Source organism: Trachemys scripta, chromosome 1 (genome assembly GCF_013100865.1).
Source record: "Trachemys scripta elegans isolate TJP31775 chromosome 1, CAS_Tse_1.0, whole genome shotgun sequence".
Classification (NCBI taxonomy): Eukaryota; Metazoa; Chordata; order Testudines; family Emydidae; genus Trachemys; species Trachemys scripta.
Window position 1 is genome coordinate 195344542 of NC_048298.1, and position 19628 is coordinate 195364169.

The 19628-nt window shown below is 44.3% G+C and overlaps 1 protein-coding gene across 3 annotated transcripts in view; it reads left to right on the top strand.

The window, feature by feature from the left end:
* The window catches only part of LOC117868248 (amine oxidase [flavin-containing] B-like), an 81060-nt gene that overhangs the window by 56547 nt on the left and 4885 nt on the right, over window positions 1-19628 (top strand). For all 3 annotated transcript variants that reach the window (XR_004643595.1, XM_034754056.1, XM_034754069.1), the window contains 7 exons: window positions 5760-5901; window positions 7113-7262; window positions 7917-8076; window positions 9139-9235; window positions 10659-10712; window positions 17563-17620; window positions 19323-19420. Coding sequence is in view for 2 of the 3 variants with exons in the window: in XM_034754056.1 (XP_034609947.1) it covers window positions 5760-5901; window positions 7113-7262; window positions 7917-8076; window positions 9139-9235; window positions 10659-10712; window positions 17563-17620; window positions 19323-19420 (759 nt within the window). In the remaining variant the exon portion in view is untranslated. The remainder of the gene's footprint in view (window positions 1-5759; window positions 5902-7112; window positions 7263-7916; window positions 8077-9138; window positions 9236-10658; window positions 10713-17562; window positions 17621-19322; window positions 19421-19628) is intronic.

A 19628-nucleotide genomic window follows, 5' to 3' on the forward strand; every position in this document is an offset into this window, starting at 1 on the left:
AGTGCCAGTCTGTGATCCTGCTGCCGTTCCTGAAGCTCCACCAGACGCTGGAGCATGTCTGTTTGCTCACGCAGCGGCCCCAGCATTGCATCCTGCCTCCTTTGATCTTCCTGCCACCACCTCTCATCTCGAGCGTCTCTCCTCTCCTCACATTGGTCCCTTCTGTCCTCACGTTGGTCCCTCCTGTCCTCACGTTCACTGGCATCTTTCCTGTACTTTGAAACCATGTCCTTCCACTCATTCAGATAAGCCCTTTCATTGCGAACATCTCGTCTCGCGTCCTCTTTTTCCAACGCCTTATCTGAAATAGCCTTCGGGACGGAGGAGGGAGGCTTGAAAAATTTGCAGCTGCTGGAGGGAGGGAAAAAAGGAGAGAATTTTTTAAAAAGATACATTTTGCAGAACAATGCTTATACTCATTCACGGTGAACAACACTATTAACATTACATAGCACATGTGATTTCTGTGCAAGGTCGCATTTTGCCGCTTAATATTGAGTGCCTGTGGCTTTGCTGCTAGAGATCACAGATGCAGGTCCAGGCAATAGAATTCGGCTTGCATGCGGCCATGGTAAGCCATGTCCTCCTTTCCCACATACCAAGCAAAGCCCGTTGAGTGCTGCGGTTTTCCTGTTAACCTTCAGAAGCAGAAAACAAACTAACCCCCCCTCCATCCAATTCTCTGGGATGATCACTTTATCCCTTGCCCCACTGCGTGGCTGGTATCAGGGAAGATCCCTGCTAGCCACACGTGAAAAGCTTAGTGTCAATCCACCCACCCTCCCCACGCTTGGCTTACTACAGGGAAGGATTTCTTTTCAGCCATAGGCAAACAGCCCAGTAGGAAGGGCCATCTCTGTCCCCTTAATTAAATTCCCGTATTTCAACCAGGTTACCATGAGTGATATCACTCTCCTGAGGATTACACAGCGAGATAAAGAACGGATGTTGCTTGAATGCCAGCAAACACCGGGACCATACGCTGCCAGGCTTCGTCATGCAATGATACCAGATTACTTGCTACTAGCATGGCGTGGTCAAGTGTCCTATCATGGAGAACGGAATAAGGCTGCACTGCCCAGAAACCTTCTGCAAAGGCTTTTGGAGTACCTCCAGGAGAGCTTCATGGAGATGTCCCTGGAGGATTTCCGCTCCATCCCCAGACACGTCAACAGACTTTTCCAGTAGCTGTACTGGCCGCAAATGCATCCCAAGTCCTCAGGGCAAATTAATCATTAAAAAATGCTTGCTTTTAAACCATGTTTTATATTTTAAAAGGTAAACTCACCTGAGGTCCCTTCCATGGGGTCATGGTCTTGGGTACTGGCTTGGGAGGCTTGAAAGGGTACTTCAGTCAGGCTGAGAAAAAGATCCTGGCTGTTGGGGAGAATGGAGTGCTGTGTGCTCTCCGCAAGCTCGTCCTCCTCCTCCTCTTCCCCGTCCGCAGAATCCTCAAGTGTGGCTGATGAGATTACCCCTGCCTTGGAATCCACGGTCAGAGATAGGATAGAGGTGGCGGCCCCCCCCTAGAATTGCATGCAGCTCAGCGTAGAAACGGCATGTCGGCGGCTCTGAGCCGGAGCGACCGTTTGCCTCCTTTGTTTTCTGATAGGCTTGTCTGAGCTCCCTTGACTTTCACGCGGCACTGCTCTGAGTCCCTATTGTGGCCTCTCTCCATCATGCCCTTGGAGATTTTTTCAAAAGTTTTGGCATTTCGTCTTTTCAAACTAAGTTCTGCTAGCACTGAATCCTCTCCCCATATAGCGATCAGATCCAGTACCTCCCGTACAGTCCATGCTGGTGCTCTTTTTTGATTATCGGCCTGCATGGTTACCTGTGCTGATGAGCTCTCTGTGGTCACCTGTGCTCTCCTGTGCTGGGCAAACAGGAAATGAAATTCAAATATTCGCAGGGCTTTTCCTGTCTACCTGGCCAGTGCATCCGAGTTCAGATTGCTGTCCATAGTGGTCACAATGGTGCACTGTGGGATAGCTCCCGGAGGCCAATACCATCGAATTGCGGCCACACTAACCCTAATTCGAAATGACAATATCGATTTTGGCGCTGCTCCGCTCGTTGGGGAGGAGTACAGAAATCGATTTTAAGAGCCCTTTATTTCGAAATAAATGGCTTCGTTGTGTGGACGGGTGCAGGGTTAATTCGATTTAATGCTGCTAAATTTGAATTAAACTCATAGTGTCGACCAGAAGTGTGAATGGGTGGAACTCCTACCCTAGCCTTCCACACAATACAGTTGCAACAGGCTCTTGTCCAAAACTTTCCTATGGTTTTTGCCTTTATTTGTGCCTTTGGAAATGTAACATAAATAACAAAATCCTAAGGCGTCTAACTGTACTGCAACCAGTTATCCATAGACCTTGCCGAAAGAAGTCCCGAAGGGGAAGATCCCTGGGAATAAACCATTTTAGACAAATTCTATGGAGAATAAGTTTGAGCAACAATAGTAAATGCTACTGACTTAAGTGTGTATGTACTGTCTGTAAGAAAAGCATTCAGGTATCCACTATGGCATAAAGGCCTTCAGAGCGTTTCTCATTGGTATCATCATCCATGACAACTGAAACAGAATGAGAGTGAATGAAATGTTACTTGAATTGGACAATGTGCATTTTCAAAATGTTTGGTAGGTAACTTCAGCATAGTGTTTGTTAATGCATGGTGTAGCTCAGCCATCTTTGATCTACATAGTTATAGGTGATCCAGCCTCTTAAATTGGAAATGAGACCCTGTACAATCTTGCACAATATCGTACAGCACCAGGCAAGGAGAGTCACATCTTTCTAATCTGTGATGGAATTTGACTTGACATTTTACCTGAATTTTGACATAATTGTCAGCCTGTCTTAATTCCAAGATGCTTTTCAGATTTCATATGTGCATCTAAACTTGATCTGCCATGTGCAATCAAAAGTTAGGTTACATGCCATAGCAGTTTTCCTATCCCTAGAATGCAATGGTCCAGAAGGGTAATCCTCCATTCTTTTTTTTTGTCTGACAGATTGTGCAGATTTGCTTTAGTTTGCCATTTCATGCTGAAATAGCATTGTGTGCTAATGATTGAAACCAAACAGCCATTTCCATGTGAAATAATAGATGAAATTGTGGTGCTGAAATACCAAAAATAATGGCAAAGTGGCAAAATATTATGGAAAAATTAGATCATTGCCTAAAAGTATATTTCTAAAATATTAATATACATGTATTTATTCCTCCACTAAATATAATAAAACCTCTTTCAAAGCTGATCATATTTACAATACATGTAAATAAGAACTGAATAAATGCCTGTTTCATCCGAACCTTTTTATGGCTCTAAAGGAAGAGAGGTAGAATCTTTATAGGCACAGATTGCATGCAATTTCTCAGTGGCTAACAGAGGAAATAGCATGAAGCCACTAAACATGCACATGTGGTAGTATCACATTAGCAGGGGTGATCAATCACTACTTCAAAGAGCTTCAGAGCCCAACACTCCCACTTTACACCTAATCTTCTCAAAGGTATATAGTAACTGATTATAACAAAGGATTATAACAACACTGGCACAAGGAATCTTTCTACTAAACTGAAATGCCGGGTTTCATCTTTGTTAAATTGCTGCCTCCAGAAATGGCTCTCTTCTCAATGACATGGATATATCATGGACAAGTATCTAATCAGTAGCTTAAAATATCACATAGCACTAAAAAATCCCCCACTAGTCCCTACAGGATTACTTCTTTTATTGCTTACTTTATTGGCGAGCACTGGGCACCCAGTTAAGATGCTGATAAATGGCTGAAATATGGTGGTCAAAACATGCAAATGATCCTGCATCTCAAATTGTAGTGTTGCTATTGCAGCGGTTGCCCATATACAAATATTCCCGGGCTGTCAAGGACAGTCATAAAAGCAGATCAAAGGTCAAGCCTCCCTGGAGGGCAACTCCATTCTTAGCCTTTTGCTTCAGTGGAAATATCTGTTCATTAAGCAGATGAAGATGCTGTTTCTGTGAAGAATTGAATTTAAACGTGCTTAAATGCTTTTATTTTTTTAAAAGCCTTTTTGCTTTAAAAAATGTTTGACTAAACAAAAGAGAAAATAGTTTAAAACCAGGAGTTTTTACTGGCTTTGGAGGTTATTTTCTGGGTGTCAGTTGACAAAAGCAGTAACCGCAGAGACCCATGTGGTGTTACGCAGCTAAAATGAGCATCTTCTGCTTGGAAGACAGGGGACTTCCTTCACATGGCTTTAATACACGTATACAAATGTGCAATGTGAGGACAGAGGGAGTAACTGAAGTTCAGTGAAAGAATGTTTACTTCTGCCTGTATTCACACATCTTTTAACCCAACCTGAAACCTTGTACAGATCTTTCATCTCTATAATTCTCAGTAGATTTGTCATCTCTTAAATCAAAGCACAAACAGTAAGAGAGAAAACAATGATCAAACTTCAGACCCAGTCCACTTTTAGTTGTGACACTTTTCTACATGTATGCTCATCGGCAGAGGCCATTGCACATGCTCAGGGTCCAATGCACAACATAGTTACATGGCTGTGCAAATGACATCACGATTTCTCCTTTATTGTCAATCTGCCTCATAAATCTGCTCAAGGCCTTTTCGCCATTCTGCTTTTTTCCCAACTCCCCCCAGGCTGTTTCTTCGTTCTGTGTGTCCCCATAAAGGGGAATTCTGACTGATTTCCTGCATGCTGCTTCTCTGAAAAGGACAGAGTAGGAGGCAGCTGGGTGGCAATCCATCCAAAATGTGGACAGAACAAGGATGAGAATGATCACCACCCACCTGGACATTCTCTCACAGTCTCTCCTGAGCTTTACTGTCCTCATAAACTCCTCTGTTCCTGAAGGGTTCCGGAGCTTATACAGCAGAGGAGACTGTGGCTGGCTGAAGGAGTGGGGAGACAGGTACAGTCAGCAACAGAAAGGACTGCAGGTCTCATGGGTGACACGGGGTTGGGGGGGGGATTGGAGGAGTAGGTAGCTGATATGCAGAGCTTTAAAGCCCATTAGAGCTGTCTGGCCTTGCTCCATTGTTCCCAGAATCTTGAATGACTGACAATTGTCTCCAGAGGTTAACAGAAGAAAATAGTTCATCTGAGTTCAGATCCTGGGTTCCAGTTTTGGCCCATCTCTAGTTAAAAACAGCTCCCCTCCCTCCCCCAGTGCTGGTTCACTGACACAGCACCCCCCTCCCGCCCCCTGGTTTGCTTTCAACTGCAGCATGAACTTTCAGCATATCTGGTTCTAGCGCTCCGATTTACAGTATTGAAAAAGGTCATAAAAGAGACCCAAATCGCATTGTATTTTTTAAAAATTTCAGCATATTCTCTTACATTCCCATTTTTGGGTCTCTTTTATGACCTTTTTCAATACTGTAAATCGGAGCGCTAGAACCAGATATGCTGAAAGTTCATGCTGCAGTTGAAAGCAAACCAGGGGGCGGGAGGGGGGTGCTGTGTCAGTGAACCAGCACTGGGGGAGGGAGGGGAGCTGTTTTTAACTAGAGATGGGCCAAAACTGGAACCCAGGATCTGAACTCAGATGAACTGTTTTGGGGCTAGGGTAACAGAGACCTGGAACCAAATCGCTAGAAGAAAATAGTGTTAATATCACTGGCAGAGGAGGATTGCGAGGCTCCTTTCTTTCGCTGTTGCTAGAGAACAGGACTAGGCGATGGATATCATCTTACTGCTTTTATAGTAACATACTCTCTTTACTTTGATCCCATGTGCAGTGCTAGCAAGAGGTTTGCAACGCTGTTTGTGAATGTGGATGTCACCTCTGAGCCTCACGAGGTCTCTGCTCTCTGGTTCCTGTGGTACGTGAAGCAGTGTGGGGGGACAGGCAGGATATTCTCCACTACCAACGGTGGGCAGGTACAGTAAGCTGAAGAACACAGCACATTTCTTGGCAGAAGCCCTTTAAACTTGTTTATTTTGTTTGTTTGTTTTTAAAAGGAAGGACAAGAATCACGTAGACACTGTTCACTGCTGCATTAACAGGGCAGCCAAACTCCCATAGTTTTTACTTTACATAGAGACAATAGGTACCCTTGATTTCAGTATGAATAAGGTTCAGGTTGTATCAATGTGGAAGGCCATTCTTGTGGTTCAGGCACTGGAGTGGGGATCAGGAGATCTGGGTTCAATTCCTGACTCTAACTTTGGGCAGATCACCCCCTTTCGCTTAGTTCAGCCTCTGAAAAATGGGACTATTAGTAATACTTCCTGTCCTCACAGGCTAAATATATGAGAGGTACTTAAGTAGTGTAAGGTGATGGGAACTGCAAAAGTGCCTAGATAGATACAGACTAATATTTGAAACACAACCACCAGTAGCTGGGTAACTAAAATCAAATATTTCCAATGTTTGTAGTTCATAAGGCTATCAGAGCAATCTGATGAAGATAAAGGCCTGTATTTATGTATTATATAACCCTAAAATGTGCGTGAAGTGGTGTATTTAATGCAAGTAACACACATGAAGAAAAGGAAGAATCGGCTAATGTTCTTGCACGAAATGAATGTACGTTTAATTTCATTCTACTATATTGAAATGAACCTATTTGGCTCACCTCTGATATGTGTGAGAGAGGGTTTTTAAAAAATTTCTAGTTATAATTAATACTACTGGCAGATTTCAGGACCATGCTACTTGCTTTTTATAGCCTGTTTATGTATAATTATGGCAATCATTGTTACTATTACTGGTGGGCAGACCTCCAAAAAGGATGAGACTGACTTCAGCTGAGCATTCACAAGTTTGAATGCTGATCCATACCTTAGCTGAGCCCCTGGGATCTCCAGAATTGGTTTGGAAGTCACATGAGAACAGCTTTCTCATGAGATTTCTGGCACTTTTGGTCCCATTGGTGAACAGACCCAGCAAGCTCAGAGGTCTCTGCTCTCAAAAGGGTAAAAAATACTAGGACTACGCTTTCCAAATTAAGTCACCTAACTTTCCAAAAAGTCAAAAAGGAGTTGGGTTTATTTTGAGTGTTGAGAACAAAAGTTCTGTATGATTCTTATTTTATCCAAACCAAGTTTGTCCATCTCACATTGTTGAACTGTCTCTTTTTCTCTTCCAGGAGAGGAAGTTTGTTGGAGGTTCTGGTCAGATTAGTGAGAAGTTAATGGAACGCTTGGGAGGCCGAGTGAAGCTAGAGAAACCTGTAGTCCGCATTGATCAGTCAGGTGAAAATGTCATTGTGGAGACCTTAGACCATGAATCATATGAGGTAATTCAATACCTTACACTAGAGCAAATATTTGTAGGGGTATGTTTTTAAATCTTTAATTGCTCCATTCATCTTCTCAATAGAGGCACAGTATAACAAAGAAGAGAGCCACAATAACCAGGAGTCACATTTTCTGCTATTCCCTAAGTAATACCAGTGACACAGCTTGGGATGGGCACCGGAGAAGCAGAGAATTCTAGAATGTGTATTTGTGTCATTCCTTTACTATTTCTGCTCCTTTGCATTCAGTTAGCTTCAGAATAAAAGAATATCTCCATGATGATAATAGAAATTTAGTGCAAGAGAAACATTCTCCAGAAACATTTCAGAGTTAGCTTCCAAGCCACAAAATGAAAGGTCAGTCAAAAAGGAGCCAAGTGACCCTTTTGTAAGAGGAATAGTCTTCTGACCAGTTAGAAAAGAATAGCTGCCCAATTGGATGGTCATTTATACAGTACTTGTTGTCATTTTGCAGTTTCCACAGCCAAGACATCCTGAGAGGTCTATTTTGTAACTTGCATGCTATAGGCCAAACTTTCTTTGCTTTGGAAGATATTACCGTCAGCATACATACTGTAAAGCTTCCCCAGCTGTAATAGAGAGAGGCTCAAATACTGGATAATGTATTTCGTTTATGTACTATTTGTTTTCCAGGCCAAGTATGTTATTAGTGCCATTCCCCCAGTTCTTGATTTGAAGATTCATTTCAACCCACCATTACCACCAATGAGAAACCAGCTGATCAGCCGGGTTCCCATGGGCTCAGTCATCAAGTGCATGGTATACTACAAAGAACCTTTCTGGAGGAAAAAGGGTATTACATTTTAATTGGGGGTTTTCTTTTGTATTATATTATGCTAATACAAGAGTCCACATTAAAGGGGATTTCATCTCTTTTCAGCTACTTCTCCGAGAGTCCTAAAAAGGGGGGGGGGGGAGAGAGAGACATGAGGGAAGAAGTTGGGATACACTAACTCTTGTTACTTGTTGTTCTCCTTACCCCCGTCCCCCATTTTTCTTCAGTGACATCTTGAAATGAGACATACCTCTGCCATTAGTTACCTAAACATAATGGTGGAGTTGGGGCATAATGGAGAGTGATTTTATGCCATATACTGCATGACTGCGACAATTTTGTCTTGAGAATAGTTTGTAGCTAAAAACATATAGCCATATGTCTTGGCCAGCTAGAGATCCTAGGAGTGCAGAAGTTGAAATATTTCCCAAACCATTTAAAGTGACACCACTGAACACAGTGCCTCTTTAATTCTTGTACACCATACAGTCTTTGTTTGCCTTTAAGCTTTTGGGTAGATTTGTAACAGATGACTGTAAAGATGTCCAGAGTGCTCTGGAAAAACTGGTGCTTTCAGAGCCATGTTTTTAATAACAATTGTACTCTGTATTTCCAAAACATTTAGTACAAGCATCCTGAAATCTTTTGTATCTGGCATATGCCTGTCATAAAAACCTAGTGTGCTTGCCAAAATATTAAACACCGGCAATACTCAAGAACAGTGTGTTTCTGTGCAATTAATTGGTACCCCTGTCATGTCGGTTATAACACCATCTTTTTGGTCATAAATTCAATTATATGAATATCCTTATGTTGTCCCTGCTTTTTAAGGATGCCTGGAACAGGTTGCTAAGAGTCTCAGGATCCCATATCTAAAATATCTCACCTAGATAGAAAATAGTATTTCCCAGAGCCCGAGGAACAGGGCACACAATCTCTGGCAGAACAATTCCATGGAGCAAGAGAGTGGTGTCATATTCTTTGTCACACCACACTGGTGGTTTCACCTTCTTCTCTGTCAAAGTTCTCCAAATTACCTGGATTAATAAAATCCATTTTTTTCTCCTCTCTGGTTTTTAGACTACTGTGGTACCATGCTCATTGAAGATGAGGAAGCTGTGATTGGAATGACACTTGATGATACCAAACCCAATTGCAGTGTTCCTGCCATAATGGGGTAAAAGAGAAGAGGGACGATTGTCCATTAATTTTTGTGGGCCTGGGGTTTGAGGAGACATGGAAACCTACTATTGGGGGAAAATATCTGAAAATATTAATGAAAAAGTAGAGCTGTTCGAAAAGTGGTGAATTATTTTATTTCACAAAATATAGTCAGTATTTTGCTCCCCAAATTTTGTCTTTAAAAAATTTTCACTTTTTTTTTTAATTTTCATTTTTTTTGGTGTGGAAAAAACTGGGAAAAGATGTTTGTTTTATTTCTGTTTCTCTCCCTACCCCTGTCCCTTTTGTCCCTGGCCTCCCCAATGTCAAAATAAGAAAAGGATAAGGGGAGAGAGAGGAGGAAAAAATGTAAAGCGAGTTGGTGGTGTCCAGGGGAAATCCTCCAAAATCAAACATTTAAAAAAAAAAAAAACCTAAAATTTTCTACAATCCCTCCCTCCCCCGTTTTTTTAAATGAAAATTTTTAGCCAACCCTATTAAAGGGGATTTTTTGCCAATAAATGTGTTTTTCCTCCCCGCCCCCAATAATCAAAAATGAAATGCAACATTTGCTTATATAAGGCTATTGAGCCATACCACCTAATTCCACACTAGCCTTCGTAATTTGCTATTACTATATCAAATCCTCCAGCTGTCATGAGCAGATTTACTATGCCATGAAACAGCTCCTATGGATCTTCTGACCCTGACCAGAGTGTGGTTCCCTGCATGCAGGGACCAAAGCAAGAGGTCTGTACATCGCCAATGCCATGGCACACACCTGTGGAGGAGGTGTTTGGGAATGAGCCTGGAGCTGTGCTTAATTTATAATGAAAGAGGTGCTGGGGCTCAACCAGTTAGGTGCTGGGGGCTCAAGCAATTTTTCTACATTCATAACTGTTGCAGAAAGCCCAGAGGTGCTGGGGCTATGAACTGCCAAGCTACAGGTGCCAGGGCTCTGCCCTGGCAAGCCCCGGCACAAATTAAGCCTTGGCCTGGAGAAAGGTGACTTCATAGATCCACCAGCCAGTCTGTCCCCCACACCTTCCCCACAGGAGGAAGCGTGCACAAGATGCAGTGGCTACTGTTGCCCGGTGGTTACTTTTCCCTCTGCTGCATGGGGAAGGACGTTTCCACTTTTTCCGTTACTGTAACCCTAGTAAATTTCTCCAGCAGACAGCCTGAGATAAAGATTTGACCTTTAGAAACTTTCTGAAAGCTGAGCTTAAATCCTGCAGAACTGAAGAAAAGTTTATAACCACATTTCTCAGTAAGAATTGAAAGGGTTGGAAAGTGGCCACCAGCTAAAGACCTAAAGATAAGAGACAAATGTTAGAAGCTGGCATCATCAAGCCACCAACTGATAGCATTTTAAAGGGCACTGTATATATAATGGATGCCATCATTCCTTTTTTGTGTTTGTGGTTTTCTTTTTTCAGTTTTATTCTCGCTCGAAAGTGTAGAAGACTGACACATCTCACAAAGGAAGAAAGGTAAGAACAAAGTGCCATAGTTTTACACAGGATCTAATTTAAGTTTTTGTTTTAAATTCTCAGAGATTCTGTCTCTCTCTCTCTCGTCATATATCAGACAAAACATTTCCTGCATGCAATAATTACAGGGACGTTGGCTATTAACTAAGCACAGTTCGCAGCGCGGTCACTTCAAAAGTGCAACACTTACATTTTGTTCCCCTCATGTGAAGCCTTTATCCAAAATGGCAGTAAGCATGGCGGTGTCTACCTGTCCTTTGTAAAGCCAAGTCCTCAAGCTGCCATTTGACTGCTTTGAGCTGTTCGGGCAGTGGAAAGCAGCCAGAAAGCTTCACTTAGTGGGAAACTGGGGATTCCTCTTGTATTTGGGAGTGCCTGGGTAGCATAAAGTCAGAATAGCCAGCTCCATGCTCCCCACTGCTGCTCCTCTGTCCCCACACAGTGGAGTGGGTGTGTTCAGAGGGTGCCAGAAGTGGGAGGGGCTGAGCCAGAGTGCTCAGCACCCTAGTCATCTTGGATCAGACCCTAGAGGGCTATTTCAGCCTTTGTAAGTTAATGCAGCCTTGAGGCTGCTCCAGTTTGTCATGGGATGAACCAGCCCTAAGGATTAGGGGGTAGAAAGGTGACAGAAAGCTACCTTTGACCCTGTGTCTTCAGGTGTGCCAGGCAGAGCTCAACACACTTGAAGATCTAGCCCACTATCTTGTTATAGCAGTCTCCTCCCTGCTATTGTTTAAAAATAAATAAAAATAGGTTTTAAAGGGTAGTAGAGTTTTGCCCTCAAAAATATTCCCAGCATTTCATTGGACTAATCAACAAAGCTAAAGTTATATGGCAGGGTTGGGGGGAGACCTTTATTTAAATGTGGACAGGGTATTTTCAAAATTAAAAACGTGGGATGCTCTATGTTCAAGTACACATTTTAACAGTAATGGTCAGCCCAATTAGAGATGATATTGGTGTCCTCAAATCAGCGATATGTGAGCTCTCGCAGCTTTTGTAAAGTGGGATCATGTGTAGAATTACTCCACCAGCTCTTAGAGCAACAGCACTGATCCACCGAGCCTCTTTCGTTTTTCAGGAATAGACCAGATATTCTCCATCTGCATTTAAGCTTCGGGCTGGAACTACAAGAGGTGATTGTCACAATAAAAGCTGGGCAAGCTTGAAGTCCATTGTGTTCAGCATTTCAGGCTATCGTTAACACCAAATGCCACGTTTCACTGCGTGTCAGCATATTAAGTGCAATCAAACATTTGCAGCACTTGAGAACAGCTTATGTTTCTGTGCAATAAAAGGACACCTTTGTTCATAGAATTATAGAATATCAGGGTTGGAAGGGACCTCAAGAGGTCATCTAGTCCAACCCCCTGCTCAAAGCAGGACCAATTCCCAACGAAATCATCCCAGCCAGGGCTTTGTCAAGCCGGGCCTTAAAAACCTCCAAGGAAGGAGACTACACCACCTCCCTAGGTAACGCATTCCAGTGCTTCACCACCCTCCTAGTGAAATAGTGTTTCCTAATATCCAACCTGGACCTCCCCCACTGCAACTTGAGACCATTGCTCCTTGTTCTGTCATCTGCCACCACTGAGAACAGCCGAGCTCCATCCTCTTTGGAACCCCCCTTCAGGTAGTTGAAGGCTGCTATCAAATCCCCCCTCATTCTTCTCTTCTGGAGACTAAACAATCTCAGTTCCCTCAGCCTCTCCTCATAAGTCATGTGCTCCAGACCCCTAATCATTTTTGTTGCCCTCCGCAGGACTCTTTCCAATTTTTCCACATCCTTCTTGTAGTGTGGGGCCCAAAACTGGACACAGTATTCCAGATGAGGCCTCACCAATGTCGAATAAAGGGGAACAATCACGTTCCTCGATCTGCTGGCAATGCCCCTACTTATACAGCCCAAAATGCCGTTAGTCTTCTTGGCAACAAGAGCACACTGTTGACTCATATCCAGCTTCTCATCCACTGTGACCCCTAGGTCCTTTTCTGCAAAACTGCTACCTAGCCATTCGGTCCCTAGTCTGTAGCAGTGCATGGGATTCTTCTGTCCTAAGTGCAGGGCTCTGCACTTGTCCTTGTTGAACCTCATCAGGTTTTTTTTTCCCCAATCCTCTAATTTGTCTAGGTCCCTCTGTATCCGATCCCTACCCTCTAGTGTATCTACCACGCCTCCTAGTTTAGTGTCATCTGCAAACTTGCTGAGAGTGTAGTCAACACCGTCCTCCAGATCATTAATAAAGATATTAAACAAAACCGGCCCCAGGACCGACCCTTGGGACACTCCGCTTGAAACCGGCTGCCAACTAGACATGGAGCCATTGATCACTACCCGTTGAGCCCGACGATCTAGCCAGCTTTCTATCCACCTTACAGTCCATTCATCCAGCCCATACTTCTTTAACTTGGCGGCAAGAATACTGTGGGAGACCGTATCAAAAGCTTTGCTAAAGTCAAGGAATAACACATCCACTGCTTTCCCCTCATCCACAGAGCCAGTTATCTCATCATAGAAGGCAATTAGGTTAGTCAGGCACGACTTCCCCTTGGTGAATCCATGCTGACTGTTCCTGATCACTTTCCTCTCCTCTAAGTGTTTCATAATTGATTCCTTGAGGACCTGCTCCATGATTTTTCCAGGGACTGAGGTGAGGCTGACTGGCCTGTAGTTCCCCTTATCCTCTTTCTTCCCTTTTTTAAAGATGGGCACTACATTTTTCCAGTCATCTGGGACCTCCCCCGATCGCCATGAGTTTTCAAAAATAATGGCTAATGGCTCTGCAATCTCATCCGCCAACTCCTTTAGCACCCTCGGATGCAGCACATCCGGTCCCATGGACTTGTGCACATCCAGTTTTTCTAAATAGTTCTGAACCACTTCTTTCTCCACAGAGATGGTCACCTTCTCCCCATATTGTGCTGCCCAGTGCAGCAGTCTGGGAGCTGATCTTTTTCATGAAGACAGAGGCAAAAAAAGCATTGAGTACATTAGCTTTTTCCACATCCTCGGTCACTAGGTTGCCTCCCTCATTCAGTAAGGGGCCCACACTTTCCTTGACTTTCTTCTTGTTGCTAACATACCTGAAGAAACCCTTCTTGTTATTCTTAACATCTCTTGCTAGCTTCAACTCCAAGTGTGATTTGGCCTTCCTGATTTCACTCCTGCATGCCTGAGCAATATTTTTATACTCCTCCCTGGTCATTTGTCCAATCTTCCACTTCTTGTAAGCTTCTTTTTGGGGTTTAAGATCAGCAAGGATTTCACTGTTTAGCCAAGCTGGTCGCCTGCCATATTTACTATTCTTTCTACACATCGGGATGGTTTGTTCCTGCAACCGCAATAAGGATTCTTTAAAATACAGCCAGCTCTCCTGGACCCCTTTGCCCTTCATGTTATTCTCCCAGGGGATCCTGCCCATCTGTTCCCTGAGGGAGTCAAAGTCTGCTTTTCTGAAGTCCAGGGTCCGTATTCTGCTGTTATTTATAGGGGTATCATAAAAGACAGACCAATTTATCAATCAGTGTCAAAAGCATTAACATGTTCATCTGACTCTGAGATTAATTTTTATACAATGGGACTTAGAATATTTTCTGAGTGAACATTAAACTATCGATGACTCTCAGCGGTAAAGAATGGTTCTGACATACACTGTGCTTAATGTAGTATATTATTTACAATGAGAAATCCATCCCATGCACACAATTTAAGCCTCACTTTAGTTCTACACAGGGAAAAGGGGCAGACTGAGTGGCTGGCCAGGAGGCATCTCCACACCCAACTGTAAGCTAGTGGGGCAGATACATTGAGTCACTGATGTTGGGACTGGGTTTCCAAGGATCCAGAAACCGTGTTCCAGGGGTTGCATGTAGGGGCTATGGCCACTACACTACCCCATTGGCTGGAACAGGAGTCACAGTGCAACAGTGCTGCAGCCTGCCCACCTGCTGTGGGAGTGAAACCCACCTCCACCTACTACCCGAGATTCCCCTAGACAGAGACCAATCACTAATGACAATGGGTTAGATAGTGGCCCAGCTTGCACAGCCACTCAATGGGGCATCTGGTGCTTCCTTATGCCAGCTGCCCAGACTGAGTATTAGTGCAGGGAGGAGAACAGCCTCCATTGGCTGTGACAGCACCATCCCCATCTCTTGCGCAGTGCAACAGGGGCAATACAATACCCGCTGGCTAGCAGAGCTACACAGTGCACTGGGGAAGTACCCTGCACCAGGTACTTCCTCCACAGAGCAGAGGGAATCCAGGAGGACGCTTAGAGTCACAATATGCTTCCTTGGCTGCTTCTGGAGCAATGCAGCAACACATTCCCTTTGCTCAAGTCTTGTCGGAAACCATGATTGAGCACAGGGACCGCAGATGAGGATTTTGCCCACAGCACATGTAGAAGTATGGTACGCTCTGGACAGAGTATTATCAATAGGCCATTTAAATAAAATACTAAACTGTTCCAGGGCAAAAGGCACAGCTGTGTGAGCAGCAGGCACATCTGCAAAGATTCACCCTTGTTGGGGGACCACTCAGATAAATCTCTTCAATAAAATGTTGTCATTCAACTCTTTTGAAACGGCATATTTGTTATTGAGAATTAAAGCTATATAATGCCCTCCTATGCATTTATTTGCTTGGCTGTCTGAAAATGCCATTTTCAGGTTAATATTTACTTTTGCTTTTGCCAAAGTCATTTTGTCTTTGCAATTTAGTTGGCAAATAGTGGAGCTTTCAGCTTCTCTGAGCCAAATTGCTCTCTTCCCACAAAGACCTTCACCTGCCCGCAGCGAAGTTGGTTACCTCTGCTACACAATTCACCTTCCTAGGACCCTGCAATGGGATCTCTGGAGGTTCTGTGATCAACATCGGGGAAGAGGGCAGGCCAGGGCTGGGTTTGGAGGGAGGCTAATTATTCCTGCCACAATTTTGTGAGGAACAGTCAGGACAGTTAATACAGCCTGAGGTTGTATTTACTTTTCTGTGGAGCTCCTCTGTTTGATAGAGCCCCCCAGGATGAGTCCAGGAACATCTGTAGGGTGAGCTGTCAATGGCCATATGGCTCCAATGGACTGTGGTGTTAGAGAGCTGGGGAGGGAGGGACCGGGAGGGAGCAGAGTGTCCTAGGTGTGGTCCAGTGGCCTGTGACTTTTGGAGATTCCTGAGAACCCCGGGCTTTCAGGGCTGACCCCCTGCTGTTTTTGCAAGGTTGGAAACCCAGCTTCCAGTGGAAGAATGCAGCGTCCGCTGGCACTTTTCTGTGAATTGCCTTGCTAGAGCACCTGAGCTGGGCCTTTGTCTGAGATGGATAGAAGGGACTTTCTTTAGGGAGGATAAAGAAAGAGCTAGCAAAGAGATATTCTTCTAATCATTGTCACTGGCTCCCTTTCCCTGTTGACTGCAGTGTGACTCCCACATTGAGTTTTTGCAGCTCTCTGAGCTCCCCCTAGTGTTACTTAGGGCTGCTTGGCATGTCTGTGGAATTGAATTGACGAGGGTTTGAAAGAGCTTGTGTTTTGGCTCACAGTATGTGACAGCACAATATTAAACTGTATCAGCACAGTCAGTGTATGACACACACACACACACCGTAATGGGCACAGATCCAGCAAGTCTCCAGAAACCCCATGCACTTACCTGAACCCAACTCTGAAAATCCTATGAGAACAGTGACTCTCGCAGTCTGTCACATTAAGCATTTCTGCTTCCAGAACAGATGATTCCTCAAAGGGCAGAAAGGAGAGGAAATATAACAAAGGACCAAATCTTTCCTCCCTGTCAGAAGCCCGGGTAGCTGGGCTTGGCACGGCGGGGTCCTGCGAAGGTGGAGCGGGAAAGAAATCCTCCTCTGGGCACAGACCAACAGCCCAGTCACTCCATGGCTGCTACTGTAACTCCGGATGTGTAGTAGCCTCCACTCTTACTGTTTCCACATTATGCAGCGTGGAATAGGCTTTGGAGCTGCATAGTGGGGCATCCTCTCTCTCCACTTTTCCCCAGCCCACTGCTGCAGCACCCCTGGAACCTGCTGCACAGGGAAGTAGCCGAACTGCCACAAACCTGGGCTCCCTAATACATGGGGGATGTGGTCCACTTGTGTAGATTGCTTATATACTCTGCCCTCCTGTATTTCTGCTGTGTCTGAGGCCCTACATTTCTTCTATGAATGGGACAGGATTTGCATCCAAAATAGACTGAGCATGGGTCTGTTTTTCTTTTTTGGTTCTTAACTGGTGCGCTTGTCTCATTCTGATCTTTTTCCTTTTGGGAAATAATGGGATATGTCTAGCACTAGACAACAAGGGCCAGAAAATGACTGGGAAGTGGGAACAGACTCCATTGCTATTGCTTTGTTACTGAAGGAAGTACAGGCCCATACAAATAAAGAAGTGAAAAAGGAAGAGGGATTTTTAAAATTCATACTGGTTCACTGAGATCACAAGCAGCAATGTTTGTTTCCCTCATCAAAATTCAGCACAGGCTGTCAGCCAGGAGACAAAAGTACAAAACCTCACTTCTCTCTTTCTCTGGCAGATTAAATGACTTTTGGATAATATACGAATTTGAGATGATAGAGATCAGTGTCTTAGGGAGTGATTTGCAAAACTGCTCGTAAAGTTAGCTCATATAAAACAGAGCATGTCAGTACATTGATCAAGTTTATTGACTCATTTCTGAAGTACAACTCCCGGCCTCCAAACTCTCAGTAATCAGAATAAAACCAAAAGAGCTGAAACCTCCAACTTAGACACAGAATAATCTTTGTTCTCTCAAAGTAAGAACATAGCAGCAGTAGATTATTTTCTTTCTTGTGTTTAAATCTTTGTTGCATTTCTCCCATAGGAAGAAGAGGATCTGCGAGCTCTATGCAAAGGTTTTGGGTTCAGAGGAAGCCTTACACGTAAGAACATAACTTACAACATAGCACATCCTGCTGATCTCATTATTGTAGTTGGGAGGCACAGGGTGAAGTTGGAAAGTGTTCTTGGCACTGTGTCCCATGTTTAATCAGGATTAGTGTTCTTCACCACGCTTATTAGTTTGTACAGAAGAGTGATGAAAAATACTGAAAAGCTTTACATCCCATTTGAGAGTGATTAACAGGTTTGTGTGAAGCAGTTAAAAATACAGGAGCTCATTTTAAAATGAGCCACGAAAGCCTCAGTGCGGAGTGTTACCTTCATTATTATACGCTAAATCTCAGCCATTTTCAGCTGCTGTGCCATAGCTTGCCTCTCCATCCAGCCCCCGCCCGGCACAGTGTTCCGTTTTGTCTCATACAGGGCCAGCTCTGGCTTTTTGGCCGCCCCAAGCAAAAAACAAACAAACAAAAAAAACCAGGGCAGCCAGAATGGCAAAGCAAAAAAAAAAAAAAAAAAACCTGCGGCGTGGCTGGAGCACGGGCGCAGGGGGACTCCCTGTGCTGCAGATGTGCCCTGGCTAGCGGGGGGAGGGGGAGGGAGCACGAGGAGAGAGAGAGAGAAGAGGGGGTGTCCAGGGCTTCAGCGGGGCGCTGCCACGTGGCCCCGCCACCTGCCGGGAGCGCTCTGTGCCGCTCCGGTCAGCTGGGAGGGAAGGACGCGGGCTGCCCTACCGGGCTTGCTGCAGGGCACTCCTGTCCTCCGCGCTGCCGCCCCCTACAGGGTGGCCAGAGCGGAACACCACCAAAAAAAGAAGCGGCCGTGCCACCCTAGGATTGGGCAGAATGCCGCCTCCTACAAGCTGCTGCCCCAAGCACCAGCTTGCTCGGTTGGTGCCTGGAGCCGGCCCTGGTCTCATCGTTGCTCCCTCCCATAGCAACATCTGCTTTTGTTTCTTTCTGTTTTTCCCTTCCTAGTGAGGAGAACTGACTGTTAGGGTTTGTATGCTCTCCCAGTTTCTGAAAACTCGTTTGCTTTATATTATAAACATCCTTTATTTTATTGAAGGCAATTTTAGGCGGTTGAAATGTTTAGATATGAATCACAGTAGCATGCCATTTTACACATAGCTTCCACATACTGTAATGCACAAAAGTGGCATACTTTGCAGACTCACTGTATAAGAACATAAGAACAGCCATGCTGGGTCTGACCAGTGGCCCATCTAGCCCAGTAGCCTGTCTTCCGACAGTGGCCAATGCCAGGTGCTCCAGCGGGAATGAACAGAACAGAGCAATTATTGAGTAATGTATATAAGTAAGGATGGGTTATGGGGGTCCTTTCCAGTTCTGATTTTGGGGCCTTAGGCAGCCTGGGAGTAAGCAGGTGCAGTTATACTGAATACAATGGGAATTACACCTGCTTACACCAGGGCTGAATTTGACTCCATGTTGTCTCTGCTGCCTGAAGCACAAGTCTACATAAACAAGAGAATTAGGAGGATCCAGTTCTACGGTGTCCAAATTAACCAATAAAAAAAGCCAGCAGTGTCTGAAGTTAAGGCTTATGTCTCATCCACGTTGCATTAAGAGACTTGTTAAATGTGCTCATCTCTAGTCAGGCATTGTAAAGCGAGACAACAAATCATAAGCTATTCTTCACTGCTGTTTTCTCAGTTCTTGTAATAGCTTCATCCTTAGGGGGTTTTCCTCCTTCTGAGGTTTCATTAACTCTGTTTTACAGCCAGTGCATTATGAAGAGAAGAACTGGTGTGAGGAGCAGTATTCTGGCGGGTGCTACACAGCTTACTTCCCACCGGGGATAATGACACAGTTTGGAAGGTACAGTGTCTCACTAAGGGACTCAACAACAGAAAGATAAGAATGATCAGATAAATATCCTTTGTAAGGGTTGTAAGTCCTCTGTGAACAAATTTTCTTTATACCTGGAGTATTGCTTAGGGAATACTTCAAACAGCCTTGTAAAATTTTACTTCCCCACTTGCCTGGATTAGGTATTTTTGATGGATGAGTCTCATTATTAGTATTT